The sequence below is a fragment of the Tetrahymena thermophila genome (assembly GCF_000189635.1).
Source record: "Tetrahymena thermophila SB210 genomic scaffold scf_8254686, whole genome shotgun sequence".
NCBI lineage: Eukaryota > Ciliophora > Oligohymenophorea > Hymenostomatida > Tetrahymenidae > Tetrahymena > Tetrahymena thermophila.
The window spans coordinates 1,714-24,114 of record NW_002476452.1 but is presented as its reverse complement, the minus strand read 5'-3'; the positions used below and the strand labels follow the sequence as shown (position 1 = coordinate 24,114).

General features: G+C 23.5%; 6 protein-coding genes across 6 annotated transcripts; 3 read left to right on the top strand and 3 right to left on the bottom strand. All coding sequences in view use genetic code 6, as the record gives it.

The window, feature by feature from the left end:
• Positions 1 to 810: 810 nt before the first annotated feature.
• On the top strand, positions 811 to 3,895 carry TTHERM_00448570 (DNA replication licensing factor MCM4; the record flags this gene model as incomplete). The annotated part of the gene is made up of 6 exons (XM_001013258.3): positions 811 to 890; positions 946 to 1,176; positions 1,340 to 1,991; positions 2,248 to 3,363; positions 3,432 to 3,612; positions 3,675 to 3,895. The coding sequence occupies 6 exons, from the start codon at positions 811 to 813 to the stop codon at positions 3,893 to 3,895; spliced, it is 2,481 nt and encodes an 826-aa protein (XP_001013258.1).
• Positions 3,896 to 4,774: 879 nt separating this feature from the next.
• TTHERM_000448569 (hypothetical protein) lies at positions 4,775 to 12,401 on the bottom strand (the record flags this gene model as incomplete). Its single annotated transcript, XM_012796922.1, has 5 exons — positions 4,775 to 5,944; positions 5,999 to 9,428; positions 9,717 to 9,781; positions 10,498 to 12,017; positions 12,341 to 12,401. 5 exons carry the CDS (start codon positions 12,399 to 12,401, stop codon positions 4,775 to 4,777), a joined length of 6,246 nt encoding a protein of 2,081 aa, XP_012652376.1.
• A 1,093-nt stretch (positions 12,402 to 13,494) lies between these two features.
• TTHERM_000448568 (MORN motif protein) lies at positions 13,495 to 14,290 on the bottom strand (the record flags this gene model as incomplete). Its single annotated transcript, XM_012796921.1, has 3 exons — positions 13,495 to 13,658; positions 13,715 to 13,828; positions 13,882 to 14,290. The coding sequence occupies 3 exons, from the start codon at positions 14,288 to 14,290 to the stop codon at positions 13,495 to 13,497; spliced, it is 687 nt and encodes a 228-aa protein (XP_012652375.1).
• A 610-nt stretch (positions 14,291 to 14,900) lies between these two features.
• On the bottom strand, positions 14,901 to 15,431 carry TTHERM_01613750 (hypothetical protein; the record flags this gene model as incomplete). Its single annotated transcript, XM_001029286.2, has 3 exons — positions 14,901 to 14,971; positions 15,057 to 15,266; positions 15,332 to 15,431. The coding sequence occupies 3 exons, from the start codon at positions 15,429 to 15,431 to the stop codon at positions 14,901 to 14,903; spliced, it is 381 nt and encodes a 126-aa protein (XP_001029286.2).
• A 1,137-nt stretch (positions 15,432 to 16,568) lies between these two features.
• On the top strand, positions 16,569 to 19,043 carry TTHERM_01613760 (transmembrane protein, putative; the record flags this gene model as incomplete). The annotated part of the gene is made up of 1 exon (XM_001029287.2): positions 16,569 to 19,043. The coding sequence occupies one exon, from the start codon at positions 16,569 to 16,571 to the stop codon at positions 19,041 to 19,043; it is 2,475 nt and encodes an 824-aa protein (XP_001029287.2).
• Positions 19,044 to 19,878: 835 nt separating this feature from the next.
• On the top strand, positions 19,879 to 20,685 carry TTHERM_001613759 (hypothetical protein; the record flags this gene model as incomplete). Its single annotated transcript, XM_012796920.1, has 1 exon — positions 19,879 to 20,685. One exon carries the CDS (start codon positions 19,879 to 19,881, stop codon positions 20,683 to 20,685), a length of 807 nt encoding a protein of 268 aa, XP_012652374.1.
• Positions 20,686 to 22,401: the final 1,716 nt, after the last annotated feature.

Here is a 22,401-nt window from a genome sequence, read left to right as displayed (position 1 = left end):
ATTTAAAAATAAAAATTAAGTAAAGCTAAAACAAACTTAAAAAAATTAAGATATATTTTTAGATTTAAATTTAAATAAAATTTTTTTTAATTCAAAATGATTTTTGTTTTATTAAAGATCATTCATTTATTTTTTAACATTAATTTTTATGATTTTTGTAAGTATTACAAAAATTTAATTAAATTATTCAATTTTACAATTTTTTTATTTTGATGTATTTAAAATAATTTTTTCTTTTTTAAAAAGTAAATAGTTAATTCATAAATAAACTTAAATCGTTATTTATAATTATTCAAGTACTATTTTAAAGTATTGTTTATAATACACAGAATAATTTTCTTTGATTATTAGTAAATCAAAAGTTTAAATTTTAATCAATTTAAAAAATCATTTTAAATATTTTATTTATTCATAAAGGAGATTGAGTTAAGGTAGAAGTTAATTTTGATATTGATAGAAATTATATAAAAAGTTAATTTTATAAATTTGAATTATTTATGAAGCTTAGCTCGCTCCAATTTAAAGTCACTTAAAAAGAGGCGCCATTTAATGAGGAATATTGCGCGGATTTTATTTTAGATTGTGGCGTATTTTTTGAAAAGAAATTTTATTATATTTAGATTTTTTTATATTTATTTATAATTCAAAAGTCAATCAAACTTTAAAGATACACTTTCTAAAATTAAAATTATCAACGAATATTAACAAAAAAGCAAAAAAAAAAAAGGTGTATTGCTTATTAAACAAAAAAAATAATTAAGTAAAAGCAAAATCCAATAAAATAGCTAAACACTGAACAATAATAAAGAAATGAGCTAGATGAACTTTTCCTAAACAATCTAACTTAAGATTGAAACAGTAAAGACCTAATTCCTTAACTTCTTAAACAAGTATATTGCAATTATTGATTAACAAATAATTTTAATAATAATTTATTTCTAATAGCTTTGAAGTAGTTGAAAATGGAAAAAAAATCAAGTATTACAGAGAAAAGGCACTTTTGTTGAAGATTTATGAAAAGAATACACTTTTTATTGACTTTAATCACTTATTAGATTTTATTGATGACAACGATATTTCAGATGTCATTTTAAACGACTACTACAAAATTGAACCTCACTTAAGAAAAATTGTTTCAAATTTCATCTTTAGTCTAACCAACACAAACGATAGCCAGTAATAAATAAATAATTTAATATTTTTTAATGATAAATTACTTTTGTAATGATAAATAAAGATGCATGCTCTCTCAACAATGAGCTAGTTTATGATTTAGATATTTGATAAATGAATGAATTACTATTATGATATTTTAATCTATTTTTTTATAATCAATTAGGGAAAGTTACTACCTTAGCTTTTACAACTTACCAACTGAAAAGAAAATTAGAGAATTGGGAACTTAAGAAATAGGTAAATTGAATAGTATTAAGGGTTTAGTTACTAGATCAAGTGAAGTACGTCCTGAATTACTTTATGGTACATTTATTTGCCAATTGTGTAATAGTGAAGTGCGTGATATTGAGTAGCAATTTAAATACACTGAACCTAAAATATGTTCAAACCCTGGCTGTAACAACCATACTAAGTGGATGTTAAAACCCTAATCATCAGTATTTTCTGATTTTTAGAAACTTAGAGTTCAAGAAGAATCTACTGACATTCCTGCAGGAGGTATGCCTCGTTCTATTGATATTGTTTGTAGAGGTGAAGTTGTTGACACCGCTAAGCCTGGTGATAAATGTATTTTCACTGGTTATTTAATTGTTGTTCCTGATATAGCAGCTCTTACTAAACCAGGTGAAAAAACTGAAATGGGTATTAAATCTGATGCCGTTAGAGTCAAAGGAGAAGGAAATAATGATGGTATTACTGGTCTCTCTCAACTAGGTCAAAGAGATTTGAACTACAGACTTGTTTTCTTAGCTATTAACATTGAAGCAAAAAAGAGTAGATTCAACTTATGGAATTAAGATGAAGAAGAAAATCAGGTAATTAATCAAAATTTAACATTATTTATATTCATTTTAATAGAAAGAAAAGCAGCAATATAGATAGGGTTTTATTATAGCAAAAATTAGAAAAGATTTAAAGTCTTTACTTTACTTTAGTTTTTTTGTTTGTCTGAGATAAGAAAAAAAATTAAAAACAAAAAATATTTGCAATAAATTTTCAAATTATTAAATAAAATTTTTATTTTTTAGTGAAATTTTGTTATTAATAAATAATTTATAATATTTGTAATAGGATTTAACTGAAGAAGAAGAAAGACAAAAAATTATGGAAAATTTCTCTGAAAGAGAACTTGAAGACATTTTTAAAATAAGCAGAAGTTCTAATGTTTATGAAAGATTAGCATCTAGTTTGTGTCCTACTGTACATGGTCACTTGGAAGTTAAAAAGGGTATTTTACTCATGCTTTTTGGTGGTGTCAACAAAAAAACAGAAGAAGGTATTAACTTGAGAGGTGATATCAACATTTGCATGGTAGGTGATCCATCTACTGCTAAGTCTCAATTCCTTAAATATGTTAATAAGCTTATTCCTCGTTCAGTCTATACTTCTGGTAAAGCATCAACATCTGCTGGTTTGACTGCAAGTGTTTCTAAAGATCCTGAAACTGGAGAAAATTGCATTGAAGCTGGTGCTTTGATGCTTTCTGACTAAGGTATTTGCTGTATCGATGAATTTGATAAGATGGATAAAAGAGATTAAGTCGCCATCCACGAAGCTATGGAACAATAAACAATTTCTATTTCAAAGGCAGGTATTCAAGCTACCTTGAATTCAAGAGCCAGTATTTTAGCTGCTGCAAACCCTGTTTTTGGTAGATACGATAAATCCAAGGGTTTAAAATACAACTTAGATATAAGCGCTCCCATTCTTTCTCGTTTCGATTTATTCTTTGTCATTTTGGATGAGTGCAACGAATAATCAGATAGAATGATTGCATAACATATTGTTAATATTCATTAAAGCTGTGGAAGAAATATCAATCCTGAAATCAGTACTGAAGATTTGTCTAAGTATATACGTTTTGCTAGAACTATAAAGCCAATTTTCACTCGTGAAGCTGCCCTCGAATTGCAAAAATGCTATGTAAAACTTAGATAAAATGATTCAAGCTCTTAAAATACTTCATACAGAATTACAGTCAGACAGCTTGAATCTCTTATTAGATTAAGTGAAGCTTTGGCTAGAGTTCACATTCAATCAGAAGTTACTGCTGAATTTGTATAGGAAGCCGCAAGATTACTCAGCAATTCTATTCTTAAAATAGAAAAGGGATAATTGGACATCTAAGATGAAGAAGAGCAAAAGATAGACCTCAACTAATAAAAAGAATAAGGCTAAAACATTATTGTAAAAACAATTAATTAAATTTTTATACCTTATTTACTAATTAATCATTTTAATTTTAAAAAAAATAGTAAGAAGATATTGAAAAAAAACAACAATAATAAAGAAAGAAGGAAGGTAAAATCTCAATTACTTATGAGGAATACTTAAACATGAGAAAGATAATCATTCAAACAGTCAAAGATTTAGAAATAGAAGATAGTCTTAGAGTTTCCACAGAAGGAGAAGACGGAATGGAAGTTGAAAGACAAAGTAAATTAATTTTATTTATTTATTACCTCCAAATACTAAATTGAATTTTATTAATAAATTAGATGGTTTCGAATAAAGAGTTATTATAGAATAAATTCTTAAGCAATTATTAGAAAATGACCTTATCCAAACAGAAGAAGATGCTACTAAATTAAAAAAAATATATTCTCAAATTATTAAAAAGTTAGTAGATGTAGACTAAGTTTTAATTGTTGTCGAAGAGGCCTCAAATTTAGACGAACGTAGATTATAACTTCATGCTAACTACTGCGAACCTAGTTGAAATGCATGCAAATATAGTTACTAACTAACTATCTATCATTCAATTCAAAGAATAAATAAAAAAATAAATTTTACTATCATAATCAAACAAATAAATAAATATAAAATAACCCTATAACATATATAAATAAATAAATAATTTTCAAAATTATAATTCTTTATATAAATAATTTAATTAATTATTATAATCTATCTATACATTAATTTTTACATATAAATTGTATATTTTATATAAAATCTCCTTAAAAGACTTACATCCAATCATTTTTAAATTCAACTCAAATCAAATATATAAATAAATAAATAAATAAATAAATAAAGAAAATTTCAAATTCTATCAGCTATAAACTAATTTAGCTCAAATATTGTTAAAAATAGAATATTTTCATTAACAATTTACAATTATTTAAAATTCATCCAAAATATTTGAATATTTTACAAAATTTATTGAAAAATATTTATTAATTTTTTTTATCAAAATTTACATTTTTCAAAAATGTAATTAAAAAAAAAAAATTTTATTTACAATTTTTATAAAAATATTTTAATAATATTTTCTATATATGAAAAAGTTAATTTAAGTAGATTATTTAAATAAAAAAATTTAATTTAAGTAATTTGGGTGTAAATTAATATAAGGTTTATAAAACATTTTTTTTACTTATGAATAATTAAAAATAAATTATATTGAAATTTATAAAAAATAAGGATAGTAATAATAGAAGACTAATTAATATCTTTAAAGTAAATAAATTCAATACAGATAATCTAAAAGTATTTTTTGTGTTTATTAAAAAATTAATAATTACTAAATTTTTGTAAATTTAAATTTAACTTTTATAAAATATCAGTTTGTCATACTATCTTCTTAAGACTACCCTCATTGTGTTTATAAATCGTTAGAGCTTGTATACAATATATTTTCTGATATATCTTTAATGTCTGGGAAAAATTTAGGTTCAATAACATAATCTAAATGAGGAGAAATTTAGTTGAAAATATTGATATTTTCGCTAACAAAAGAGCTTTTAAAAGAAGATTCATCATAATTTTCTTCTTCTTCAGAAACAGGCTTTAAATTATCTTGATTGTTTTTGTGTTCCTCAATAAGCTCAGATGATTTAGGTCTAGCAATTTGATCTTAATGATGAATTTAATCTTTGTATGTTTCTACATACTCAGTAAATCCTCTTAAGCGTGGCTATCCTGCTTCACCTTTTACTTAAATTGTACTTTTATAGCTATTTGGAGAATTTTTATTGCTAGAACTTTTAAGAGGTAAGGTTGATTTCTAAAATATGCTTTTTGTTCTTGGTAAATATTTATTTCCTGATATACTTAGATCAGAATTTGCTTAACCTTCTTTTTATTTAACTTTGCTTTTACTTTTTAATCTAAATGGTTATGGTTATGGCTATTATTATTATAACTATTATTATTCGATTTATTATTATTTTATTTCGACTTATTTAATACCTATTAATGGTGATTATACTTCAATTTCATTTTTTCCTAAAATATTACTAAATAGACTTCCATCACTTTCAAATGGCATTATAATTTAATTAGATTAAGTACTATGAGATTAATTATAAGAATTAGATTTCAAAACTCTCAGGATAAAAGAACGTAAAATGTGTTTTCTTTTTCCACTAATGATGATTAAATACCTACCAATTTGACTATTATTTGGATTTCCTTTTATATGCAATGTGTTGTTTGTAATATCACAGCTCATCCATTCGGGTATATACATATTATTTAAAAGTTACTATTTATCAAAATTTCCTATCATCCAAGATACGAAATTCTTAAATTATCTCATTTTACCTCCTATTGATTTCTCAGGAATATTAATTGCTCTAATAGATAATATTTAATCATCTGGGCTTAAATATAGACTTTCTCCACAATTATTAGAATATTTATTTAAATCCAAAGCATCAGCAACTAATGCTTAACCTACAATTTTTATTTTTTCTTTGTATTAAGCTTCTTTACCAGGAAAACGAATTCCCAAATCAAAAAAGGCCTATTAAACCATATCATCCTATTATTAAAAATAATAAAATTAAATTTAAAACAATATTTATATTATAATTACTTTAACAACAATAGAAGGAAATGGGTAGATTTAATTATCTTAATTATGGCCGATGATAAATAGATATGACTTATACCAATCATTTGAGTTATTGTATAACAAAGCTAGTTTCTTTAAATAGTCATAAATATATTTACTTATAGAATCTATGGATAATATATGTCTTGCACACTCAACAAATAAATATCTGGATAGTGCGTCTTTGCGACTTGTTATTGTTTAAACTTAGTTGAGAAGAAACTTGAACTTAGTAACGTTCAATCTTTATTGTATTTTAGTCTAAAAGTAGTCTGTAAGTGTTTTTTTGATATCATTTAGTAAAATATCTTCATTTATACCTGAAAATTCATCAATTATGTTTTCTTCTTTTAGATTTTATAGTCTTTTATTAAGTTAATCCTTTAAGTCAAGTTGATCTCTAATTAATTTTGAAAACGAGCCTTTAATTTTTTCAACTTGTTCATTAACATTTTTAGAGAGTATTACTAAATTCTTTTTTTGTTATTTCAACTAAATTTTTTTGAGTACACTTCCACTTGAAGCATTTTTTTTATAAGCTTACCTGTTCGATCTAGGAGAATCGTAGTTATCCAATAATTATGAGTTTTCAGGAGTATCATTTAACTGTACTGGATTTACTACTTGCATGTTTTTCCACAGATCATACACTTTTTAGTTAAAAATTCTTGAATTATTTATCAAATCTCTGACAATAAAAGAATTTGTTTTATTAAATTAAATATTATTTTCTTAAAAACATTTTTAAAATATTCGTTGATTTCTATCATCTTCTATTTTTTGCGACTCTATTATAACTTACAATTAGCTAGCTTGATAAGAGGATAAAAGAGGACCTTAATATTTTGTAAAAGATAAGTAGCCTTAGCTTTCAGCCTATGATTCTTTTAATTAATTTGTGATAATATTACCATTAGCCTAAACTAGCTAAATTTTTTTATTTTTGTAAATAAATTCTTAGTAGGATTAGTACGAATTATACTATGAACCTCCACTATCACTTTTCTCAAGTTAACTTAGTAAGGACATATTTATTTGATCAATATTATTCTCCCTAATTATTGAGTGATTGTGGTTATTATGTCTGTAAAATTATGATCTTAGAATTGGTGAGTTTTATTCAGAATTTAGAGTGATTAGATTAGGATTTTATATGCTAAATTAATCATTATTTTCAACTTCTGCATTAGCTATTTATTCTTAATTAATAGGAGATGCATTGCTGAATATACTGAATGTACTATTCCTCAATTCTTAATTTAATTGAGGTCTTATGATTGAATTTTAATTATCAGGAGTTGTAGAATTTTAATTATCAGGAGTTGTAGAATTTTAATTATCAGGAGTTGTAGAATTTTAATTATCAGGAGTTGAAGGATTTTTGCTAACATCGTTTTCTTCATTATTATGAGATTCTATTTTCTTACTTGAATTAACTTTCGTACCTAGATTGTTTTCGATATTGATTTAATTTATCTCTATACCATTTTAGTTGTTCTGACCAGAAGCTTGCTATGTTGTAGCTATTTCTGAAGTTTTTCTTATGTTTTATTCAAACAATTTGGCAGCTATATTTTCTTCATCATCATACAAATTCAGTTTCTCTTCATATATTCTCTATTCAATTTTATCTATACGAATAACTTTATAGATGCTCCAAAGTTCTTTTGCTATTTCAAATTAGTCAGTAATTATAGGAATCTATTTGTGATAATTATTATTTGAATAAACTTTTTCATCAGAGAATGTTATTTTATTCATATTGTAGAAAAATTTAATAACATAATATCTTTGATATATCCAGTAAAAAACTAATGCACTACAAATCGGTGTCAATAAAATTAGCAAAATATCTAATGGATTAGATATTCCAAGAGTGAATTCAATATCATCACATATTTAATTAATTTCATTTTAAGCACAAATTATTATTCTATGATATTCTATTTTATTAGTAAGTAATCCCTTTTCGCGGAAATTGTTTGTATCAATCATGAAGTTATTTTAGCTAATTGCAACTCCATTGTAAGAAGACAGATAATCTATACTGTTTTATCCTACCTATATTTAATTAAAGTCCAAATCACCTTTTTAAGTTGTGTGATAATAATAATAAATTATATTTTCTTTATTCTTTTCTTAATACTGTAGAATGCTTTGCTATGATAAATGGGAATTTTTTGGTATGTCTGAGTCTTAGAATATAGCATCTGGAATAGAAAAGTAAATATTGTCAATTTTTAAATTGCTGGCATCATAAATTTGATTAAAAACTGATTGCAAACTTTAATTTAATTTTAGTCCTTCCACTTACTTAAAAAGTTGCAAATTATTATTTAAGAAATCTTACAATTTTAAAGTAATATTTTTGCTTGAATTTAAGAAATCACTAAATAAAATATTTATTGTTTCCTAACTTGGAACTGTAGACTATTTGGCTGGCTTTATCATAAAGTAAGATAAAAATTTTTAAATGTTGCTTGGAGTGCCTTGTATAATCAATCCGAAGGAATTATTTACAATTTACCAATTCAGATTTTCACTTACCTCTGAAGTATAAATATTTTTTAAAATAAATTAATAATAATTATTTTTCATATTGAAACTGAGCTAAACATTCTTAGAACTAGTAGTGAATGCCAAAAGATTAAGCTCATCAAATTAGAGGGTTTCTTAGATTTATACAAGATAATGCACACGAATAATTGAGTTCATTATAATTGATTATTCAGATTAAGGAAGGGATAATATTTTAAATGCAGATTAGAGTCCATTTTAAACTATATATCCATCATTTGTTATCTAACCTATTGATTATAATGATTATACAGTGCTAGGTAGTAAAAGAGATGAAATTTTTTAAATGAAACAAAATATTAAGACAGCACTTTCAATTCTTAACTTTGTTGCCTTCGTGGTATAGTACTCAACAACATTGCCTCCAATAGTATTCAGTATAAGGTCAGATGTCTAAACTATTGTATTTCCTACTTAATCTATGACAAATGGAAGGTTTGTTTATACTAAATCTTGATCTTATTAAATATAACTCAATTTTAGTATTTAGCTTTAAAGACTAGTCATATAATACTAGAAAACGAGTTAAGAACCTAATTAATATGGAGGAGGAGAATTATTATTTACTAATTTTAATATTAGATTTGGTTAATAATTTTAAAAATTATACAAAAGAGCAACACTTGATTAAACTACTGAATAGCTACTCTGAGAAGATTGATAAGAATCTGCACAAGTTATTTATTTATTGTTATTTTAATTTATTGGTTTAAATAAAACAACATTATTAGATAATATATCAAATATTACTATTTGATAAGGATTGGTTAATACTAAAAAGTTATTAAATGGGAAGATATTTCCTATGTTGAAAGGGATATTTATTTATCTAACGCTATTATTTTAAATATTTAATTCATAAATTTTAATACCATAATTAAGTATGACATAGATGAAAGACTATGATACTGATATCTGCTGAATAAAATTATTAAAACCAACAATCATATTTGAGAAATCATATATCAACTATGCCGTCAAATTTGTTGGAGTTTAAATATTTTATGATATTAAATAAATCTATGTATTTGTAGTAAAATATGCAGATTAAGTCAGGCTACTATATAAAATTGACGTGCAATTCAAAGTTATTAGGGAATTAGGAACACTTAGTTAAGTTTACTTAAATGTGTTATCTAATTATATTATCATAATGTTACTTATTAAAGAAGGTTGTATGAAACTTCCCTTTATAAAAATTATGTTTTAAAACGTCTAAATAACTTAATCTATCTTTTAGAACACTGTATTCAAATTCTTAATAATAATCTAGTTATTTAAAGTCACGTTCATTGACTTTATTTACTATTATTAATTAAAAATTAGTTAATAAATTTAACTCTGTAAATTTTTTAATAAACAAATAAAAAAGAATAAGCTTTTAAATTTTATTTCAAAAAATGCGTACTTATTTTTGATTTTTTATTATTGAAACAAGAAAAAGAGAAACAAATAAAATCTCCTTTCTTATTTTTCAAATTATAAAAATCAAAGTTATATTTTACTAAAAATTAAAAATTCATTATGCGCAGTCATAAGTATTTATCAGCAGGACTTTCATTATGAAAAATATTTTATAAATCTTTCTTAAATAAAAATTTTTCCAAAAATAATTTTAAAATAGAGTCATTTAAATGAGATTTTATGTATTATAGTAAATTAAATGCTTTTCTATGCATTTATTCAAAGCTTATCAAAAATTCATATTGCTTGTGGTGTTAAATCATATTTATTTTATCTTATTTTAAGTTTAAAATTTTGATTGTGACTATTTATGTATCTTTATGTGGGGGTTTTATGTTAATTGAAATTATATGTCAGCATTAATAATGCGTATTATAACATAAAAGCTCGAAAATAATAATTAATTTAATTTATGGTATAATTAAATTTAAAATAGTTACCAAATTTAACATTGAGTCTAAGTAATAGTAAGATGGAGGATATGCAAATACTCCAAATAGAATGATTGGATTACTATTTGTTACTGGTATTGAGCTAATAGCTTAGTTTTAGGAGCTAATAAATATACTAGATGAAGACAATATATAGACAGTATTATTATAAAAAGCGCAGAAAGACGCTTATTGGGAATTACTAGATGTCTACCAAACATTCTATGAAGCATCTAAGCTAACATAGTTGGTCTAGACTGGAGGAGTAGAGATATTTATTCTTGAAAAAATAGATAACTATTTATAGTTCAAGATAACGAGAGCATATGATGTCATTTGCAGCTAAATTATATTATGCTATATTTAAAGAGTTTAAGAGAGCACAAAATTGAATTAACTTGAGCTTGAGTTATTGTAAACAATTTAATAAATTGCCACTGTACTGCTTTAAAAAACAGCGAGCATGAAATTTTAACTGATTGTAATAAATAAAGGGATCGAACTAAATAATGAAATATTAGTGTTGTTTAGAGCGTTATTGATTGGAGTATCCTAGAGCACAAGTTAAAATGTTGTTAAGCTACCTTGTTGAATATTCGTTCCAAAAAATATGAAAAACGTTTTGCTTTGATAAATAAATTGAAATGTAGGATTAGTGTAAGTGATAATTCCAGCATACCATAGCTTAGTATCCATACGATAACAAATAAGGCCTTGCAAATTATTCATAATGATAATTAAATTCTAAGAGAAGTAAAGCTTTGAAAATCCATTTGAAAAAGGATTCTAGGAGTTAGTGTTTTGTAAATTGAAAGTAGGATAAAATTAAATATTACCCAAGATGTTCGTTTCATACACTTGAATGTTTTGATTTGTTAAATACATAAATTTGCTATCACTACTCGATACACTAAAGTCTATGATGGGAGACATAAGAGTTGCTCCTGTCAATATTTCACTTACCTGAATCTAAAATTGTACTTTAATCATGTTTTCAGAGTTTACTGAAAACATGTAAACTTCTATTAGTGATGAAAGAGAGCTGCTATTACTAAAAAGATTTTAATTAAAGTTATTAAACATATATGTAGGCTAGTTATCATATAGGACTATCATATATTAATAAGTTTCACTATAGTAAAATTTTCTAATAAATTTTTTGTCGTCTTTTCTTTGAGAAACATTAAAAATCAATTGCTATCTTGATGAAATGTCAGTTGCGTTAGGATTGAAGTAAATAAAGTTTTGTTATTCAGTAATAACAAAGAAGCATTTAAGTGTTTCAGAGTAATAAAAATTGTCAACGATTTCACCTTAAGCGAGTTGAACTGTAGATTAATTAGAAACAGAAAATCCATTTAATGTAGATAATGTATTTGTCTAATTCTGTTGTGTTATCCTGATAGTACTACTGATGTTATTTAATAAACCGTTTCTGCTTGTCTAAAAATTGTTATCAACTTATTGATCTGAAGAATTATTTAAACTGGTTTATTATTGAGATTGGTTAGGACCTTCTATTTGTTGTTCTTTTTTGTTTGCAAGTATGAATAAATATTAAAAATTATTTGTTAAAAATAAAAATTTAGCAAAATAAAAGTTTGGCTTATAAGAGTTAAATGATTTTTCTTCTATCATTTTTGGTTTTACTTAAATAGAATGTATTTGAATTTAACTTTTCGCCTAAAAAAATATTTTTAGTAAGTTAATTTCTTAAATGATAGCATTTTAGTATTAAAATAATATTAGATATTACTCTTTTACTAATAAAATTGTACTATCTTTTGAAAGTTTTAATCATAATTATTATGATTGACTTAAAAAAAATAAAAAAGTAAAAATATTTAAGTACCTCCGCAAGAGATAAATGAAAGAAGGAAAGCTATTTGCAAGATTTTGTATAAGGCCCTCATTTGAGCTGCTAAAATTCTATATTCTAGTCTCTTGTTTGTTATGTTATGCTCTTCTTATTATATTTATGATTTTTTAGATAATAGATTTATGTATTTTTTTCACTATTAATTAATTATTTAAAATCTTCTTCAATAATTGTATTATTAATTGAATAATTTTTAACTTAATACTTAAGTAGCTAATAATCCACTGATCATACTTGTTATATTTTTTTCAATATGTAAAAACAACTTTTGTCAATAAGTTAAAAAATTATTTATTTTGTTAACTTTAAGTTTGTAATCATTTAGCATAGAATAACTACTCAGTTATAGCACAATTTAAGATTTTTTTAGTTTATTAACTCTTTATTAACACATATTTAAGGTAATTTAACTTTCTAGATCGGATAAAAATAAAGCAAATTTTGATATAATCATAAAAATTAAGTTTAATATATTTACTTATTTAGATGTTTATGATAAGAAAGTTGAAAGAAATAGCATAAATTAACTTAGATAAAAGAAAAAAGGAGCAAGTAACAAAAAATAGATACAATAAAAGAATCATAAGAATAGAGTAAAGATATTAAAAATTTGGAAAAACATAACTAAATTTAATTTAATTAATGTATTTTTTTATTATTTTATTTTATATTGTATGTTTGAAAAAACAGCACTAACGAAATTTTTTCAGTATGTTTATTTGAGGGAATTAAGAAAAAACTATGTTTGATCTGTTTTTTAATTTTTATTTTTTGTTTTTTTTTTGTTAGTTTGATTAATTTAGAGTAATCAAAAAAATCATTAATAAATTCCTTAAATTTTTATTTTTATTTTTAAAAACTTAGAAGAGACTAATTATTTAGTTTCCAATCTATCTCATTTTTACAGGCCTAAAAAGAATGCAGAAATTAATTAGATTGATTGCTAAATTATCAAAATTTTAAATAAATTTAGAGAGAATGGCTTAAAGATCTCTATATTTATTAGTTTTTTGCTCATTCATTTCTTCCTTCCTTCCTTTCTTATTTTTTTAGATTTTTAAAACTTTCCTATCGCTAGCTTCATTTTTTTAATGGCTTTAAATGTATTTTTGAGTTCTTTAAAATTATCATTTATCAATCCATTTTAGTCTTCTTCCTTCGAACCGCTCACCTTCCCTTTCAACTCTACTTGTTCCTATATAAGTTCCTCTACCGTGCTATTTTCCATTTCCCCAGTAAACTTTTAACATTCTTTCCATCAGGCTAAGTAAATTCTCCATAACCATGTTTTCTGATTGAAAAATAGATTTTAAAATATACATTAATTCATCAAATATAAAATTTTACTTGTCATCTTTATACTCTCCATAATATTTCCTATCATCTGGCCAAGTAAATTAGCCTAGTCCATGCATTTTATTATCTTTCCACTCTCCAGTATATTATCTCTTATCTTTCCACCTAAAATTTTATAGATTTATATATAATAATTAATTTAAAAAAAGAATTTTTACTGATTAAAAATTCACAAAAAATTATATAATATTCCTGCTTGTATTAACCCTTTCCATGAATATTATTTTATTTAAAAGATCTATGGTATTGACTACCATCTGCCCACAAAAAGATACCCTCTCCTTGTTTCATTCCTTAAAAATATTATCCTTCATAACTAGCTCCCTCAATCCACTTTTTAATACCGATACCATGCTACTTATCTTATACCCATTATCCAGTATAACTAGCGCCATCTCTATGAATGTAAACTCCATCACCATCAGCTTTATCTTCTTACCATTAGCCTTTGTAAACGTCACCATCTCCATGAATAAGTCTACCTCTTCCACTAGCCATATCATTAGACCAGTAACCTTCATACATAGAACCATCGCTCCATACTTATTTTCCTCTTCCCCATTTCATTCCATTTTTCGATTGTCCATAATAGCATCTAAAAGTAAAATAAAAAATATTATCATTCAATGAGAAAAGTCTTTTTCAAAATTAATTTTATATAAAAAAGTTGTTTCTTGATTATTTAATATGCTTCATTCATTTTATATTAAATTCTTTAATAATATTTTCTAATTCATTACAAAGAAAAACTCATTTCACTTAAAGTACACTTAAAGCTACAAAAAAATCAAAAATCTTTTTAAATATTTATGTGTAATTATCAAGTAAAACAGGTCCATAATAAGGTAAATTTGTAATATCTAAAGTATCCTCATCGTCATACTTAAAACCTCCTAATCTATCTAACACATGACGAGTATATTTATTAATAAAATCTGGTAACTTATTTTGCTTAGCCTTTTAAAAATAAAAGAAATATACATTTTTATCTTATTTAGTGAAATATTTTAATAATAATACAAAAAAAAAATTTTAAGTTAGTTTTAAATTTTGCATTACTAAATAATATCAAGTTACATTAAAAATAAAAAATTTATAGTTCATGGTGAAAATTACAAATTAATTTTAAATAAATCTTTTAGTTATTTTAATTTGGAAATGATTGAATTAATAACAATCAAATTTTCATGACTTCTTCAATCTAGACTTTAATCATACCCAAATTTGTTTCATTTCTTTCTATGTGTTCTTTTTAGATATTTTTTGTTGTAATTAATTTTCAGGATTTTCTAATTCATTATTATTTTTTTTGCTTTTTTAATTTTTTTTTAACTGTTATTTTATTTTTTATTCTATTTAGAATTTTATTTTGAAATGTTTCGATTAGTATCTTCATCTTCATTCTCTTCAGCTGCATCTTCATCATTGTCATTATCATCATTTTCATCAAAGTTATCTCCATCTTCATCAGAACCTAAAATAATAGGAGCTTCTTGCTTATTACTAAATGTATTTACTTTAATTCCATCACCATAAATTTATTCTATCCAAATCTTAAAAAGTCCAATTAAATTGAATATAGTTTAGCCATTAAATAGCTTAAATTACTGAGCTAATAAGAAATATCTATATTATCTAAAATTGTGAATCTTTTATAAGAGATCTCTTCTAGTATCAGGGGCAATTTTTGCCAATTTTTTTAGTTCATTTTAATATTATGTAAAATATGCAATTAAAATTAAACAAATTTCTTAATAAGAATCTTATCTTAATTCTTTTCCTATCCATGAAATGAATATTGAAATTAAGAAAAGTCGTTAATTAAATTATTTTATTTGTAATGCTAAATCAAATATTTTAAATTAAACAGATTTATTTCACTTTCTTAATGATCACTTAGTTCCATGGGATCAATATATAGCAAGATGCCATTCAAAAATTCAGTCGTTTGGAATTGACTTATTAAGAAATATTTTTAATTATTTATTAAAAAATCAGATTTTAAATTTTATAATAGAATTATAATTAATATTTTAATTTATTATAATTTCAAAAATACATAATTTTTTAAATCATAATTTTTAGACAAGATAAAAAAATTGTTATTTTAGTTATCTGATTAATAATGATATAATATGAATTTTATAATTTTCTTTTAATAAAATAGAATTAATTAATAATTTATTTAACAAAAATAAAAAAACTTTTAACTTTAATTTTTCTTATTTAATTAAAATTTAATAGTTAGTTGGTTAGTTCACTCTTTTATCTTGAATTTAATTTTTTCTTATTTATATAGATTATTGAAATATTTTTCATAGATATAAAAAAATATTAAGAATCATTTTCATTATCACATTTGTAAAATTTAAAAAAATTAAAAGCATTTATTAGGATTAATCCTTTTTACCTTTATTTAAATATTTCAAATAATTAAATTAGTCTAGTTTTACTTTACTAACACGTGTAATTAGCTTTTATATGTTTATTTTAAAAACAAATAAATTCTTAAAATGCTTTTTTATTTTTTCTTTCTTTCTTAGTAATATAATATTTTTGTAAATCTAAAAATTCTAGTATCTTCTCTAAACAAGGTACTATTTCAGAAAAATAGATTTGGTATTATTTTATAGCAAACTATTAGCTTTTATATCAGATTTTTAAAGATATTTTATAATTCTTTACTCATTATGTATCTTTATTTTTATTATATTAATTTTTTTCTATTTAAAAGCATATAAATATCTAAATATTAAAAATTTTATAATTGGAAATTTAATTAATAAGTAAAGCAATTTTAGTATTTTTGTTAAAAATGAGTAAAAATTATAAAAAGTTAATTATCATGCTTGCTTTCATTCTGATTGTCTAGAAAATAGAGGCTACAGAAGAAAGTAAAAATGATTGCGATTATAGCAAACCCACAGAGAAATGTGAATGCACCAAATTTTTAGATTCTAAAAACCAATGTGTAGATAAATGTCCTGAAGGCGAATATATATTTAAGTATTAAGACATATCAAAATTCAAATAATGTGCAACTTGTAAAAGTAAGGATTTATATACTTCAATCAAATTAAATATATGTGTTAATGATTGCGGTTAAGACGAAATTATTGATGAAGAATATAAAATTTGTTTAGTAAACGAGAAAGATTGCAAAGGTTATGTAAAGGAAAATAAATGCTATTAATGTAAAGAAAACGAATTGATTGACAGAAAAAATAAAAAATGTTTATAAGATCATACAGAATGTGGAGGAATTAAAATCGAAAAAGAATGCATTTACTGCAAGGATGATGAAATTACTGATTTACTCTCACTTCAATGCTTAAAAGAAGATGATATTTGTTTAGGAATCATAAAAGATAGAAAATGTTAAGGTTGTGGCGATAAAATAATATTTGAAAACAAATGCATAACTGAAGAAGAATGTAAAGGTTTCATATATGATATAACTAATGCTAAGCTCTGCATAAAAGAATGTCCAAAAGAATTTTTTACATTTAATGACAGTAAAAAATGTTCAAATTGTGATTAATTTATCATTGATAAGGAAAAAAGTATTTGCTCCTCAAAGTGTGAAGGTAAAATTTATCAAATATTGGATGAAGAAAACAATATTGAGTAAAAATACTGCGATTTGAAGAAATGCCCTGAAGGATATTACTAAGTTAGTAAAGAAGGAGATAATGTGATAAAGTGCTCAAGTAAATGTAATAATAAATAAATTTTAGACACTGAAAATCAAATTTGCATAGAGTAAAAAAATGAATGTAAGAAATTTATTTCTTCAGATGAAAAATAATGTGTTGACAAATGTGGTGAAAATGAATTTGTAGAGGTTGAAGAAGGAGCTTAACAATGCAAAGAATGTGAAGAGATAATCAGAGAAGAAACAAAGGATAATATTAAATCAATTAAATGCGTTACTAAATGCGAAGAAGGAGAGTTAATTTATGAGTTCGGAGATAATAATTAATATAATAAGTGTATTTAGACTTCTTAATGTGTTAATAGAAAGATCTCATCAGACAAAAAATATTGCAGTGAAAAGTGTGCTAATAATGAGTTAGTTTATGAGAATGAGTGTGTTTAAAAATGCCCCTAAACTTCCTTTTATTCTGAAGACAAAAAAAGCTGCTTAAAAGAGTGCCCATAAGGATAATACATTAAATCAAATGGAAGATAATGCTTAAATAACTGCAATTAAGTTTATGAAATAGTAGATGAAGAAGGTAAAAAATGTTTGAAATGTAAAGAAAATGAACAATTTACATATGAAAACTCCAAAGGTGTTTGTAAAGAAGCAAATTCAGCATAGCAAGTTCTATTAAACATAAAAAACTTCTTTTAGAATGAATAAAATAAAATAGCAGACTAAGATTTTGAATCACATATTTTAAAGCCTATCTAAACATTGACTTCATAGAATGAAAATAAAATTAACTAAATTATTAGCAAAAAACAAAAAGATGAAAAAGATATTGCAAGTATTAGCGAAACATTAAATCAATAAAAGTAGATGGTCTTTGAGCTATTAAACTTAGTTAAGCCAGAATATTATGATAAATCTATTGTTTTAGGTTAGGATGATCTAAAAATTACAGCTTAAGCTTAAGTAAAAGGTTACAAATTTAAGACTAAGTTCATTTCAGATGAAATAGCCGAACATAAGACAACAATTTTAATAGAAGAATCTGAGGAAAAATCAGAACTTCCAGTTTTTAACCCTACTGCTATGATTCTAACCTACATGAAGCAAAATTACTTGTGCAAAGATTCTGAATGTAAGAATACTCACCCACTTTTTACAATATCTTACATAGAATCTTAATCATAAAGAATCTTAGCAGATGTTTAAGCTAAACCTTAGGAATTTGAAATGGAGTACAAAATTAACTCAAGCAATAAGACTAATTAACTTTTGTGCTTATCATATGACTAAAAAGGCTCTATTACTAGATAACCCATCATAGTTAAAGCAGATAAAGCTTTTTGCAAGTTTAATTATAGTACTTCACTCTTATTTGATGAAACTTGTGTATACGTTGACAAGATATATTGTTCCTAAAAGATAGAAAATACAAATTAAAAATCTGTTGAAGATAAAACCTAAAATGAATAAAATACAATTTCTCTTGCTAAAATTTTCTTCATAATAGGATTATTAGGTCTACTTTTAATATATTTCTTGAGAAAAGATAATAAAAACCATAAACCTGAATAAAGAAGCAAGGCAAGAATTCAATATGATGATGATGAGCAAATGATGGAAGATATGGAACAGCACAGAAGGAGATACCCTAAATAAATTTGATTTTAAAATATTATTTATATAAATTGTATGAATTTTATTTCTTTTTTAAATATTTTAACTAGTAAATATTATGCACTTTATTTTTACTTTTCTTATTAAATTTATAAAATTTTAATTAATTTAATTTTTTTTTTAAATTAGAAAATCAGGAAAAAAAATTATTTACTTTTTAAAAAGCTATTAAAATTTGAGAAAGGGCGTTATATATTCAAAAAAAACTAATAAAAATTATATGAAAAACATAAAAATTAGCTAATTAATTTATATCTAAATTTTAGATAATTAATTTATATTTATTACATAAAAATAATTTCATTTTCAATTTTCAGTTTTAACTTTAAACTGCCTTTGAGTATCCATTTAAATTAATACATCTTGATTGTTTGTAAGAATGCTTGATTTAATATGCAACTCTGTAGTTTTGATTTAATCATATTTTCCTGAAAAATACATTCGGAAAGATTATAAATTTTTTTAGTCTGAATATATTTTAGAAAACTCTTAAATTCCAATTGGGTTAATTTAACTATTTTAAAAATCTAGTAACAAATCTTTTTGAAGTTTACATTCTTTTAACCCCAATTTTAAGTAATCTAAAAATTTATTATCTACACAACTTATTGAATTAAACTCTAAATGTAGAGTTTGTAAACTTTTAAGGTTTTTTATGCAGTTAGAAAACTCTTAGCTTATATTGCTTAGTTAGCCCTATATTTTACATAGATTTAGTTTAAAAACTTATAATTATCTTTTATTTTGAATTGCCTTCATCAGACATAAGATATTTTATCCTTTGATTTTTGTATTATTAGCCATTGAAATTATTAACTAGCTGATGTATTATGCTTTTTCAATTCCCTTGCTAATAAAAATTAAGCCTTATGAATCTATTTAATCATTTTTATCCATATTCAAATCTAATAATCTTAAAAATTAGCATTTTAATATTGCATCAGATAGATATTTTAAAGATTTATTTGTAAGTAAATTATTTCTTTCAAGGTTTATAACTAGATTTTAAATACTTCTAGTTTGTCCTATTCCACAGCACAAAGAAAGGAATCCTTAATCATTTAGTTCATATTATTCACTTAGATTTAAATGCAAATCAAATAGATTTAGGTTTTACGAAAGAGATGTTTTAAGAAAAGAGTAACAATTCATCGACAAATCGAGTTATTTGCTAAAATCTAGGTTTAGTTTGATTAATTATTTTTATTGCTGTAGAAATTTAGAAAGTTATAATATTCCATTTTATGTAAATTTTGAATTAGAAAATGCTAATTTAATTTATTCTAGATAAATGGTTAGGTCTAATGAAATCGCTATCTACTAAAGAAACAGATCAGAAATGTTACTGCTGCTATTAAAATTAAACATCAAATATTTCAGACTATCTTACTTATCAATTCTCTTAAGTAGACTTATTAATCCCTAATCTGTTATTTTCTTTGCTTCTTAAAAATCTATAATGAGCTCTTCTAATGAGTTATTTTCAAACTTTGAGTTTTCAAAAATGGCTTAAATTCCTTAATCTGTGAATTCTTTATTATTGGTGAAAATAAGTTCTATTTTTTAAGGAAGTTCCATCTAGCTAATGATTTTTCCTATGTAAATAAGAGTTTAATCATCAAAGACATGAGATTATTCGAAATTTAATGACAAAATCTATAGTTTACTAAAAATACCAGAATTAATTTAAGTATCAGAAAAAGGGTCAATTACAAACTGAGATTTTGAAAAAGTCAAAGATAATTCTTTTAGTTATTATGTATTTTTCAAACCTTCAGAAAACAAATTAAATGCCTAATCATCTTCGTTTTATGCTAAATTCAGATTAAAATTTATTTTTTCTAACTCATTGCAACAAATTAAATTTCTTGCAATAGAGCAGGCCCATCTATTATCAGAGTTTAAGCATTTAGCAAAATCAAGGTCAATATCTTTTAAAGAAGAAGAGTTTGTATCCTTATTTTAGAATGATTTAGTTAAAAGTTCTATACCTTACAAAGTAAAGTTTTCATTTTCCGAACAATTTAGCAATAATTGTTCTAGATTAGCATTATTTTAGATTAGTTAGCCAATGTTTTTTAAGAAATCATCTGTGATTTATTTGTTTTTAGATAGTTACAGCTTAAATTTTTACAAACACTTACTAATCTAAAATATTTTTTTGAAGGATGCATCTGTTATAAAGTTGTTGCTATTAAAGAGTAATTCTATTGCACATAAATTTTAACAAAAATGCAAGTTATATATTAATTCGCATAAAGATTAGTCGGAAACTTTTGTATTAGAATTTAAATTTAAGTAAAAGTCTTATAATTTTACATTTTATAAAATGAAAGATGATATTTTCTCTATGAATTAATTATCAAAATGGATATTTGAAGAGAAATCTAAATGTAATTTTGTTAGGAAAGTTATTTAAGTTGTTGCAATATTAAATTTTTCAAATGCGCTGGATTTCATGTTATTGTTTTGAGCAAATTTCAAGACTAACTCTTTTAGATTTTTGTTAAATTTTTTAAAACCATCTAAGATACTCTACATGCCTAAATCACATATTTAAATACTACCAGATAAATCTAATTCAAATTTTTCTATTTTTTCAGATAATTCTAGCAGTGACTTGAGAGAATTTAGGTCTTCGTAGCAAAAATAGCTATTTTTAAATTTTAGCTTCAAAGATTTAATCCTTTTGCTAATGTTGATAAGATTATAAAAGATATCTTTGTTGAGCTAGTAAGCGTTATTCAAATCAAGATCGAGATTGACAAGCTATTAATTAAAAGAGTTCAAACTGTCAATAATAATTTTTAAATGTTAGGACTAAAAAATTGTTCTATGACTTTTTAATGACAAAGTCTACAAATCTCTCTGATTTTTTGTTATATAAGAAATGTAATTAGAGTAATCGATAGGAGAGAATTCTTAAAAGCATAATTTTTTATCACAGCATTTAAATTTAAGGTTTATTTCTAGCTAAATTAACTTTTTTTAGCTGCATTCGTTTTTCAATCTTATTAATGATGGGTGACTGCTTTTGTAACACTACTCATTTATATTTTATTCAAAATAAGAGTATTTTGCTATTGATTCTTTTTTGGCTAAAAAAGCACTAATATTTTTAGAGTCAACACTTTTAGATTTTTTTGCTATCAAATTATCTGATTCTGTACATAGAGTTTTCTAAGATTTATTATTATTCGAGCTCTGAACTCTATTAAGAAGTGGGGGATTTTTTAAATTTTCTATATTTTCTTCAAAATTAATTTTTATTTTTTTTATTTCATCTACAAAAGATATTGATTGAGCAGAGGGTTTGCCTATTTGTTAAAAGAGAAACATAGATATT